At 42.5% G+C, this 12,372-nt stretch overlaps 1 protein-coding gene across 1 annotated transcript in view; it reads left to right on the top strand.

Moving 5' to 3' along the window:
• Positions 1-12,372, top strand: part of MYO1H (myosin IH) — a 209,884-nt gene that overhangs the window by 62,681 nt on the left and 134,831 nt on the right. The window contains exon 11 of the mRNA XM_069759473.1: positions 7,376-7,481. Coding sequence (XP_069615574.1) covers positions 7,376-7,481 — 106 coding nt within the window. The remainder of the gene's footprint in view (positions 1-7,375; positions 7,482-12,372) is intronic.

The raw sequence follows: 12,372 nt of genomic DNA, 5'->3' as shown, positions 1-12,372 counted from the left end.
ATGTGTGATGGTAGAGTTTGAACAATAGGTTTTAAATGATGATCCAAATAATTACTTGCAATTTCGCAGAGGCTTCCATTCCCTGAAACAATCAGTCTTCCGGGAGGACTAATTAAGCTCTTATGTACTTTAGGGATGAAGTATATGCAAGCTGTTCTTGGGTATGGAGGTATTAAGTTGTCTCTCACTTCCTTTGTTATTACTCCATCTTGAAAGGTCTTGTCCAGTATCTCATAGAGTTCACTCTGAAAAGCAGATGTCGGGTTATACGTTAATCTTTGATAACACGTGACATCTCTCAGTTGTCTAAGTGCCTCCTTTTCGTATTGTTTCTGCGGCCAAATGACAACATTGCCCCCCTTATCGGAGGGCTTTATTACTATGTCTCTCATTCTTTTAAGTTCATATAGTGCTTTTCTTTGGGTTGGGGTTAAGTTATCATTAGAAATCCCCCTATTGATTTTTCAAATTCTTCGGTAACTAATTTAACAAATAATTCAATATTTGGGTAGATGTGCAGAGGTGGGAATTTTTTTGGGGTAGGTATGACAAACTTACTTCTTGTTTCAGATTCATCATTTTCATTACTCAGTTCTTCTAGTATTCTTATAGTTTCCATTTCTTCCCTGGTCCATTCCTCATCTTTCCCAGATCTATCATGTAGCTTCTTTAGGACCAGTTTCCGTGCGAAGAGATGAAGGTCTTTTATGGCTGTGAAGGAGTCGAAGGGGGAGACAGGAGAAAATGTTAAACCCAGGCTCAACACGTCTAATTGTGCTTCAGATAGATGAATTTCTGAAAGGTTGATCACCTGTAGCTTGGATGGAGGGTTGTTCTCTTTTCTATCATTTTTTCTATGGTGGGTATTACCCTTCCTCTTGTAGTTACTCTGCCGTAGATTGTAAATACGGCTCCCTGCTCCTGATTCCCCTTCATCATCCCTTGATGACATGGATGAGAATGACGAAGATCTGGACCTGTTCTGTTCTCTAGTGGAGATAGATCGCCATCTATATACATTGCCACTCTTAAAATCATTCAAATCCCTCTGAAATTTCTTCATTTTCACCTCCTTCACTTCCTTTTCCCATATCTGAAACTGTGTGCCAATGTCCTTATTAAGGGAGTCCATCTCTGATGTTGATAGATTTTCAGTCAATTTTTTACGTGTATCCTCAATATCTGTGTCGAATTTCTCCAGGCTTTTTTTGTTACTACTAATTAGTAAATCCATTAATGATCTGGAACACTGATTACATGTTTCCTCCCATTTTGCTTTGAATATACTGTCTTCTATGGGGAAGGAAGGCATTATTCTTACTCTAAGGCCCCTTGGAATTAATCCTTTGGTCAAATATTTTTCTAGCGACGCCTTGTTCCACCACATGCGAGTGCGTTTTTTTAAAAGATGTTTCATAGAGTTTTTAAGCTCCGTTTTCTGCCCGTTTTCACTAGTTTCCACTTGTACGGCATCTCCATTAAAAATAGTATCAATAGTTAAGAGCCAGGCTGTATCCCTGGCTCTAATATCCATTCTTGGCCAAATACACAGCTGTAACCAAATACAGAACCAATTCAGTAACTTCCAAAAATAAGACCAACGGCCTAACTATGTGACGCTTCCAAAACAAGCCACAAAAATCCTAAAGATGAAAATGCGGAAGCACACGTCACAGATATAATGCATAAATACTTTATTAAAGGATAACACATTTTATCCACACATAATAAAAAATAGAAAACAAGATATAAAAAATGGAGATGCACATGCAAGATCACAGCAAAATGCAGGTACAGCCTCACCTCTCTGAGTAAATCTCAAACTTTATAAGGAGTATATATAGGGCTATTCCATATATCTGTTGTGGCCAGTTGATCTAACTAACATACCACATTAGCGGCTACCAATGAAATCATGACAGAGCTGTATATTACGGTAATAAGTGCCAATGCACATTAATAAGCTTCTCACAGTGTCCTGTCAATAGATAGCCATTCATAAAGAGTCAAACATCACTACCACATATACAGTAACCAGCTGAGCCCGACTCCGTAATATATATAGCGGTAAATAAATAGAGGTGATACATGACCTGTATGAGCTGTGAGGATCCCCAACGCGCGTTTCGCGTTAGCTTCGTCCGGGGGTTGCTAATGTGAGTGTTAAAGTGCAGAGTTTATATAGTTATACCTTCATTGGTGGGTGCGGCGTGGTAATGGCGCTCGCGTCTCTGAGCCGGGTCCCGGCACATGCGCAGGTCGGCGTCCTCGTCACTGTTCCGCTTCCCCGTCTGACGCATCAAGGCAGGGGGCGGAGCCAGCAGCGTACCAGACGCGTTGCCACGGCAGCGCGAGAAATCAGCCAGAGACGGAGCGCACTCACCGCACTGGAGTGTGCTGATGGTACGTGTAAGTATGGGAAGCACTGAGGGGCAGATCTGGAAGGAGATGGGGACAATTGGTTGATATCAAAGTGTCATTCAGAGTGTGTATCGTGTTACTGATTGTGTAAACCCCCCTGGTGCGCGTGATCCCCAGGTCGCATCTAACCGCAGCTAATAGGCTGTAGTCTGTATTGGGGCGATCTAGGTGCAGAAAAGTCACTGAATTATATACATAAACTAATGCTAATTGCTATAACCTATAAAAATTAAAAATTAAAAGTTAGCCGTTGGTTAATTACGGCATGAAGTGCAAAAAGTGCAAAATACTATATGACATCCAATAGCCTCTAAGATGTCATTGGTGACAGAGAGCGTGTGAAGTGTCACTATAAGTGATATATCTAAATAGTGAGTATAGTGGTAGATTTGGCAGCTCCAGGTCACATATCACCCACTTACAGCAAATATACTGTAATTAGTATAGAGGCAACCATGGTATATAGTTATAAATATGTAAATACATTAATAGGGTAATGGTGCAAGTAAGAAATATTTATATAAAATATATATGTACAAAAAAAGGAGCTAAATCCTTTGAATATAAAATTAAGTACACATAAAAACAAGTGATGAATAATTACTGAGTGACATCACACTTAATGTCCCCATAGGTCTTTTCTCTTCCATTGGTGTAGATCTTCTTTTTTCTTTTTTCTTTTTTCCTTCTCCTTCGTGCAAAACTAGATGTTGATGTGTGGTTCTTATCTCTTCCAAAGGATACCAATGGTCAAGGCCACCCCATAGATACTCATCCACCAATAGGAATCTAAATATAAACTAAAAAAGATCCAATTAAAATACAAGTTAAAAACATATAAAGAGCAATAAACCATAAAAACAAAATACAAAATACAGAAACACACACAAATCTCCCCATCTCCTTCCAGATCTGCCCCTCAGTGCTTCCCATACTTACACGTACCATCAGCACACTCCAGTGCGGTGAGTGCGCTCCGTCTCTGGCTGATTTCTCGTGCTGCCGTGGCAACGCGTCTGGTACGCTGCTGGCTCCGCCCCCCGCCTTGACGCGTCAGACGGGGAAGCGGAACAGTGACGAGGACGCCGACCTGCGCATGCGCCGGGACCCGGCTCAGAGACGAGAGCGCCATTACCACGCCGCACCCACCAATGAAGGTACAACTATATAAACTCTGCACTTTAACACTCACATGTAAAACCAGAACACATGAGCTGCGCGCACAGTGAACAAGCCCATAGAGACATGTTCACACCACCAAGAGACTTGAAAACACAAAAAAGCACAGTAAAACCAAAAACACTCTGTTGCAAAAAAATCACAGTGGACAGCAAGTGCTGGTAAAAAGATGGAAAAAACAGGGTATTTGGTTGATACGTTTTTTGCAAAAAATGTATATTAAGCCGCTCTACCAAACGTCAAGGTATACCCGTATCAGAGCAGTCCTAGCTAATATATGTAATCCCTATCTGATGTATTTAAAACCTGGTCATATGTACAATACCTGTATGAGCAGGATTCAGAAAAGGAATGTCCATGTGGACACGCTGGACAGAACGGCTCCTGTGCGCACAGCTCAAAAAAAGAGGGGTGGAGGCCTCCCCAGTCTTGTGGACACAAGAAAACAATAATGTAAAACCAGAACACATGAGCTGCGCGCACAGTGAACAAGCCCGTAGAGACATGTTCACACCACCAAGAGACTTGAAAACACAAAAAAGCACAGTAAAACCAAAAACACTCTGTTGCAAAAAAATCACAGTGGACAGCAAGTGCTGGTAAAAAGATGGAAAAAACAGGGTATTTGGTTGATACGTTTTTTGCAAAAAATGTATATTAAGCCGCTCTACCAAACGTCAAGGTATACCCGTATCAGAGCAGTCCTAGCTAATGTATGTAATCCCTATCTGATGTATTTAAAACCTGGTCATATGTACAATACCTGTATGAGCAGGATTCAGAAAAGGAATGTCCATGTGGACACGCTGGACAGAACGGCTCCTGTGCGCACAGCTCAAAAAAAGAGGGGTGGAGGCCTCCCCAGTCTTGTGGACACAAGAAAACAATAATGTAAAACCAGAACACATGAGCTGCGCGCACAGTGAACAAGCCCGTAGAGACATGTTCACACCACCAAGAGACTTGAAAACACAAAAAAGCACAGTAAAACCAAAAACACTCTGTTGCAAAAAAATCACAGTGGACAGCAAGTGCTGGTAAAAAGATGGAAAAAGCAGGGTATTTGGTTGATACGTTTTTTGCAAAAAATGTATATTAAGCCACTCTACCAAACGTCAAGGTATACCCGTATCAGAGCAGTCCTAGCTAATGTATGTAATCCCTATCTGATGTATTTAAAACCTGGTCATATGTACAATACCTGTATGAGCAGGATTCAGAAAAGGAATGTCCATGTGGACACGCTGGACAGAACGGCTCCTGTGCGCACAGCTCAAAAAAAGAGGGGTGGAGGCCTCCCCAGTCTTGTGGACACAAGAAAACAATAATGTAAAACCAGAACACATGAGCTGCGCGCACAGTGAACAAGCCCGTAGAGACATGTTCACACCACTAAGAGACTTGAAAACACAAAAAAGCACAGTAAAACCAAAAACACTCTGTTGCAAAAAAATCACAGTGGACAGCAAGTGCTGGTAAAAAGATGGAAAAAACAGGGTATTTGGTTGATACGTTTTTTGCAAAAAATGTATATTAAGCCGCTCTACCAAACGTCAAGGTATACCCGTATCAGAGCAGTCCTAGCTAATGTATGTAATCCCTATCTGATGTATTTAAAACCTGGTCATATGTACAATACCTGTATGAGCAGGATTCAGAAAAGGAATGTCCATGTGGACACGCTGGACAGAACGGCTCCTGTGCGCACAGCTCAAAAAAAGAGGGGTGGAGGCCTCCCCAGTCTTGTGGACACAAGAAAACAATAATGTAAAACCAGAACACATGAGCTGCGCGCACAGTGAACAAGCCCGTAGAGACATGTTCACACCACCAAGAGACTTGAAAACACAAACACTCACATTAGCAACCCCTGGACGAAGCTAACGCGAAACGCGTGTTGGGGATCCTCACAGCTCATACAGGTCATGTATCACCTCTATTTATTTACCTCTATATATATTACGGAGTCGGGCTCAGCTGGTTACTGTATATGTGGTAGTGATGTTTGACTCTTTATGAATGGCTATCTATTGACAGGACACTGTGAGAAGCTTATTAATGTGCATTGGCACTTATTACCGTAATATACAGCTCTGTCATGATTTCATTGGTAGCCGCTAATGTGGTATGTTAGTTAGATCAACTGGCCACAACAGATATATGGAATAGCCCTATATATACTCCTTATAAAGTTTGAGATTTACTCAGAGAGGTGAGGCTGTACCTGCATTTTGCTGTGATCTTGCATGTGCATCTCCATTTTTTATATCTTGTTTTCTATTTTTTATTATGTGTGGATAAAATGTGTTATCCTTTAATAAAGTATTTATGCATTATATCTGTGACGGGTTCGGTAAGTATGGTTTAATTAAGATTATTAAAGGAGTCTGTCATTATTTCAAATAAAAGACTTTATTCTGGTTGTCTGTGTTTTTATACAATATTACTTTGGGGTTACTATTGTATAGGTGTCTTATAGACCCCTCTCCATTACTAATCTGTGGGCTTGATGTCACCTAACAATATAAAGGTGACATCAACTCCACAAATATAAACCCCACTTGCCATGGCAACAGAGCAACTGGGTAGAGCTAAGTGCCAGAATTGGTGCATTTTATAGATGCGCTTTTCTGGGGCATCTGAGAGCTGATGTTTTTAGTCTGGGAGAGGGCCAATATCCATGGCCCCTTCCTAGGCTATTAATATCAGCCTGTAGCTGTCTGCCTAGCCTTTGCTGGTTAGGTTTTATAGGGGACCCTATTTCAATTTTTTCTGGGATCCCCCTGTAAACTAGCCAGTAAAGTCTAAGCAAACACCTGTGAGCCGAAATTCACCGTAAGGAATGCGTAGAAGCGAGGAGGGGGGAGAGACGGATACTAAGGCCCACCCATTGGACCAGATTGACTATATTAATATACAGCGCCTGAATAAAGGAATAAAGATGGTATTTATGGATCATACGTGGGGAGTCAAAGGGTATCAGAAGTACTTGTGTAATGCATAGGGGCACTGAATTGAATGGTATTTTTACCTGGTAGCCCAAAAAACTGGTGACAGATTCCCTTTAATATCAGCTCACAAGGCCACGCAATTTTTTTTTCTTTAAAATTAACAGTTGTTGTCTGGTTACAGCTTATGTACGTTCGTTCTGCTAACGCTCCTAAAAAAGCCTGGTGACGAAGTGTGTGTGTGTGTTTTCTTATTGGCTTAGTAATGAGGGTGACACCTTTTCATTGCTAAGCCTACAGCTAAGTGTCAATGACAGCTGCTGACACCAAGCCCTATTACTGCATCAGTATGAAAATGGTGGTGTTGAACCAAGAAATTACATCACAAAACTTTTTTTTAAAATATCCTTATTTAGCTCAAAAAAGCATTCATAGCTGTATAAAAATGCATGCAAAAACATGGCAAAAATGCATGTTTTTCCGCAGCGTTTTGCCCTGCCAAAAGATGTCAAAACCTTGCAGAAACTTCTGCAAGTAAATACTCAACCTGCGCACATTGCCTTTCTTTGAATGGTATAAACATTGCTTGAAGTGTTTAAAAAATTCTGCAGCAAAAATGCATAAGCAATGGGAAAAATATATTAAATGAGGGACGATTACTGGTGCATACTTGGATATCTGTGGAAAACACAGAAAATACTGCATTGTTTCCTCATGTGGGAACATGGCCCTATTATCTTGTTAAGTGTATATGTGAAACAAATAAATCTGTAGAATGTATGTATTAATTGGTTTATTGCATTGTAATACTTTATTAATTTCCCCAGCTTTGAGCAATTTTGCATTAACTACTGTAATGAGAAACTGCAGCAGCTCTTCATTGCTATGACACTAAAAGCGGAGCAAGAAGAATATGAAACAGAAGGAATTGAGGTAATCAACAATATATTTGTATAATTTGCATGTTTACAATCATTGAATAGGACAATAATGTGTAACAATTGGATCAACTCCACTTTTATAACATCCTGTTTGAAAATCAGCATCACCATTTTCAAAATGACAGGTTCCCTTTAATAATTTTTAACTGTTTGGCCAACCGCCGAAGATGACAGTATATAATCAGTCTAATCTGCCATTGAGATTGCCTGACTTCGAGGCCACAATCTTTGTCTCCTCTCTTGAAATAATTTGCAACCAAATAAAAAAATCACCTTTCACAATTCAACATGTTTAATTAAATCATATAGCAAAAGGCGTCAACAATAATTTTTTCATTATATTTTTTAGTAATAAAATTACGTTTCAACAGCAAACGCTTATTTTCCACCTAAACTTTCTCAGCATAATAATCTCCTCTGTAAATTATACAGATTATTTACATGTTGCCATGATATTAGTGTATATAAGTATCGTTGCAATAAATGCTCTAGATAGGAACACCCCTCACAAAATACATTTATGGCTCACCTCAGGGACCCGCACGTAACTCCAGAACAGGGGATCTACATCCCACATCAACTGGCATCTGATCACCAGATAGTAGAGGTGATGGCATACGGGCAAAACTCTCCATTAATTGTTGTGTGAGATTATTTGATTGGCTGTTTATGGAATATCAATTAATGTAGAGACCTCTTTACTCACTGGTTCTTGGACACTGTACAGGTTGGGTGATTGGTGGACCCCATTCTGAAGATAGGCGTGGGTCTCAGAAATGAGACCCACTTCTATTAGATATTTGTGGCTTATCCTAAAAATATATATACACTGCTCAAAAAAATAAAGGGATCACTTAAACAACAGAATATAACTCCAAGTAAATCAAACTTCTGTGAAATCAAACTGCCCACTTAAGAAGCAACACTGTTTGACAATCAATTTCACATGCTGTTGTGCAAATGGAATAGACAACAAATGGAAATTATTGGCAATTATCAAGACACTTGATATATGAGACGGACTCTACAACCCACACAAGTGGCTCAGGTAGTGCTTCTCATCCAGGATGGCACATCAATGCGAGCTGTGGCAAGAAGGTTTGCTGTCTGTCAGTGTAGTGTCCAGAGGCTGGTGACGCTACCAGGAGACAGGCCAGTACACCAGGAGACGTGGAGAGGGCCGTAGGAGGGCAACAACCCAGCAGCAGGACCGCTACCTCAGCCTTTGTGCAAGGAGGAGCACTGCCAGAGCCCTACAAAATGACCTCCAATGCATGTGTCTGGACAAAGAAACCGACTCTATGAGGATGGTCTGAGTGCCCGACGTCCACAGATGGGGGTTGTGCTCCAAGCCCAGCACCGTGCAGGATGCTTGGCATTTGCCACAGAACACCAGAATTGGCAAATTTGCCTCTGGCACCCTGTGCTCTTCGCAGATGAAAACAGGTTCACACTGAGCACATGTGACAGACCTGACAGAATCTGGAGACGCTGTGGAGAGTGATCTGCTGCCTGCAACATCCTACAGCATGACCAGTTTAGCAGTGGGTCAGTAATGGTGTGGGGTGGCATTTCTTTGGAGGGCCGCACAGCCCTCTATGTGCTCACCGAGGTGAGATCCTCAGACCCCTTGTAAGACATATGCTGGTGCGGTTGGCCCTGGGTTCATCCTGATGCAAGACAATGACAGACCTCATGTGGCTGGAATGTGTCAGCAGTTCCCGCAAGATGAAGGCATTGAAGCTATGGACTGGCCCGCCCATTCCTTAGACCTGAATCCGATTGAACACATCTGGGACATCATGTCTCACACCATCCACCAACGTCACATTGCACCACAGACTGTCCAGGAGTTGGCAGATGCTTTTAGTCCAGGTCTGGGAGGAGATCCCTCAGGAAACCATCCGCTGCCTCATCAGGAGCATGCCCAGGCATTGTAAGGAGGTTATACATGCACATGGAGGCCACACACACTACTGAGCATCATTTCCTTGTCTTGAGGCATTTCCACTGAAGTTGGATCAGTCTGTAACTTCATTTTCCACTTTGATTTTGAGCTTCATTCCAACTCCAGACCTCCATGGGATATTAGTTGTGATTTACGTTGATCATTTTTAGATTTTATTGTTCTATACACATTCCACTATGTAATGAATAAAGATTTACAACTGGAATATTTCATTCAGTGATATCTAGGATGTGAGATTTTAGTGTTCCCTTTATTTTTTTGAGCAGTGTATATAAGTGTTGTTAGGAGAGTACCCCTTTAAAGAAGGTCTTTAGCCAAATTTTTCATGTTGAACTGGATACACAATGTATTAGTTGTTGTAGAATGGACTAAAATGTTTTTGGCATCTAAAGGGATACCTTTTCTCAAGTCCAAGTGGGTGTTATCTTATAGTTTTCACTGTAGGTTTGTACTTCTTCCTGCTTTATTATGTTGACTGATCATAAGCAGGCAGCAACATACTGCAGATAGAAGAACATGCCCCCATGGTAGCTTAGAGTAGGTTTCCTTGTTGTGTGAGACATAATCATAAAGGTCTGATCTCCTGGTATAATCACCTACATGATTAGAAAGTGCTAGGAGTAGGGCACAGATGACTAAAACTTTCTGATAATGACAGAATTCTCAGTGTGAGGGATGGGCAGTACAGCTGAATTTAGCTGTGTCACATTATAAACCCTTCTATCAGCTCTCCTCTCATAGCACTGTCAGATATGCTGAACTGCCCCATCCCCCACACTGCCTATACAGTTATGTGTAAGTAATGACACTAATGTCTGTTGTGCTCACAGCAACTTGAATTCGCTCTGCAGTTAAAGCAGAGCAGACTGTCATGACATATCACACAGTAGTAGTCTAACCATGCAGTGTGAGATCTAATGAAACTCTGTTCTGATCTCACTGAACAGCGATAACAAGTTGTAAGCATGAAGGAGGGTGGTGGGCTGAAAAAGATGCTGAGTCAACAAGAGGATTAATTGTGTTTTACTACGAGTATTATGATATGTTATTAGTTTGTGTGATAAAAGTATGTTGTGTTTTATCCCTATGGCCGGTGTTGTAGTTCGGCTCTCCTGCAGACTTTGCTTGTAAGGCCATACCTGAGAACACAGGATGTCTGTCCACTGGATGAACCATACAGCAGATAGTGATACTGTTTGCATTACACGTCTGGATGCCGAGACAGTCTTGAATCTAAGGTTCGAAAAAGGTTTAGAGAGTCATGCCACTGTCTCCCTGATGAGGAAGATGTCAGCTGGGTCGCAGAGTGAGGTGAAGATGGTGGGTCTCAGGACAGGAAAGGGAGAAGGACTGATGAATCACAAAACTAAGAGAACATCGCTAAAAAGAGACTTTGCCTTAATATGTATACTGTAGCCATGTGTAAAGTCAAACCTGTTAACCCGGACCCAAGGTCTTCTGTGCTCCCAAAGTAAAACTGAGTAAACGTACTCCACTACACCACACACTCCACCCAGTTATTCGTTCAGAAGAGGGGTTGCGGGGCAATCAGAACTCAGTTCCGGCCCACAGCAAATATAAACACTTGTGCCCCGGTCCTGCTTCCAGTGGCACTGCGAGCAAGGTCAGTCACTGGAAGATAAAGAAAATGAAGAAAATAAGGAACAAGGGGAAACCAAGGAACAAGACGAAACAAGGAAACAAAGAGTTAATTACCATAAAAGGTGAACAAAATGGCGGACAGTAACTTGAACTCCAAAATGGCGGATGGTGGCCTAATTCCCAAGATGTCGGACGGCAACGTATGTCCGAAGATGGTGACTACAGGGAGTCCGAAGAAGGAAGATCCGGCCCATCGTGGGAGTGTTCAGCTTCCGATGTCACGAAAACAGTGTGCCTGGCCCACCGAAGAAATGGCCTTCAAGAGGTGTTCCACAACCAGGATCCATCCCAGAAAAGTTGGAGTGGCATAGAAGAGGAAGGCTCGAACCAGGAAGAGAGACGGCTCGCCTGGCAAGAGACAACGAGATCAGAGAGCATGTCTAGAGTCGGAGTTGGAGTGCAACGTTGGAAGGGCGGAGCCTATCGGGTGGGAAGTGCACCGGAAGTGTTTCGCTGGCACCATTATGCTTCCAGCATTTCTGCAGACTGAACGAGTGGCAAGTGGTGTTGAAGAAAATGAGCTGTACCGTGCATATAACCCGAGGGGCTGGAGGAATCGACAGTTCTTCTAACGAAGAGGTGATACCGATCAACACCCTGGGGGGCTGCTGCGGGGAAGATCCTCTATGAGCCTAAGGAGATACCCATGGTGGCTGCGGCTCACTAGGAGGTCACTCTGCATCCAGAGCTGAGCATTGTCCAGCATGAAATACACCTGGTGTACTGGGGCCAGATGGACGAAGAGCTGAAGATGCCAGCTTTGGAGAAAATTACCCCAGAAAGTCAGTACACTCCCACTGGGTCTCCTGTCTCCACTCAAGAGAGCGAAGAAGAGAAAATGGAGGAAGAAGAAGCTATACCCCTATCTGCAACTCTTCCCCAGCCTGCTCCTGTCCCTTGGCCTGCTCTCATTTCCTGGTCATGGGCTCAGCCTGAAACATTTAACCCGGACCAAGGAAGGTGGGTTCCCTTGATCCACAAGAGGCTGGCCTACATTGGTTTTCGCTGGCCACGGGAGCTTTCAAATGTCATGGAGGAAAGAATGCAGGCTAACGTGCTGGCTTGGGAGTGGCATGCAGGTCCTAAACTGGCCCATTTCGAGGAGCAGTATACAGAGGTGAGGGGTGTAGATTTCAACCATATCAAAGGATATGGCTTCATAAAGGAGCAGCGTATGGGAGATGAGGTCTATGTGAGCAGGGCGATGGTGAAGTGAGAGCCTCTCCAGTACCATCTGCATAGCCTCTACATG

This window comes from Ranitomeya imitator, chromosome 1 (genome assembly GCF_032444005.1).
Source record: "Ranitomeya imitator isolate aRanImi1 chromosome 1, aRanImi1.pri, whole genome shotgun sequence".
NCBI lineage: Eukaryota > Metazoa > Chordata > Amphibia > Anura > Dendrobatidae > Ranitomeya > Ranitomeya imitator.
This window is presented reverse-complemented; position numbering and strand designations above follow the sequence as displayed.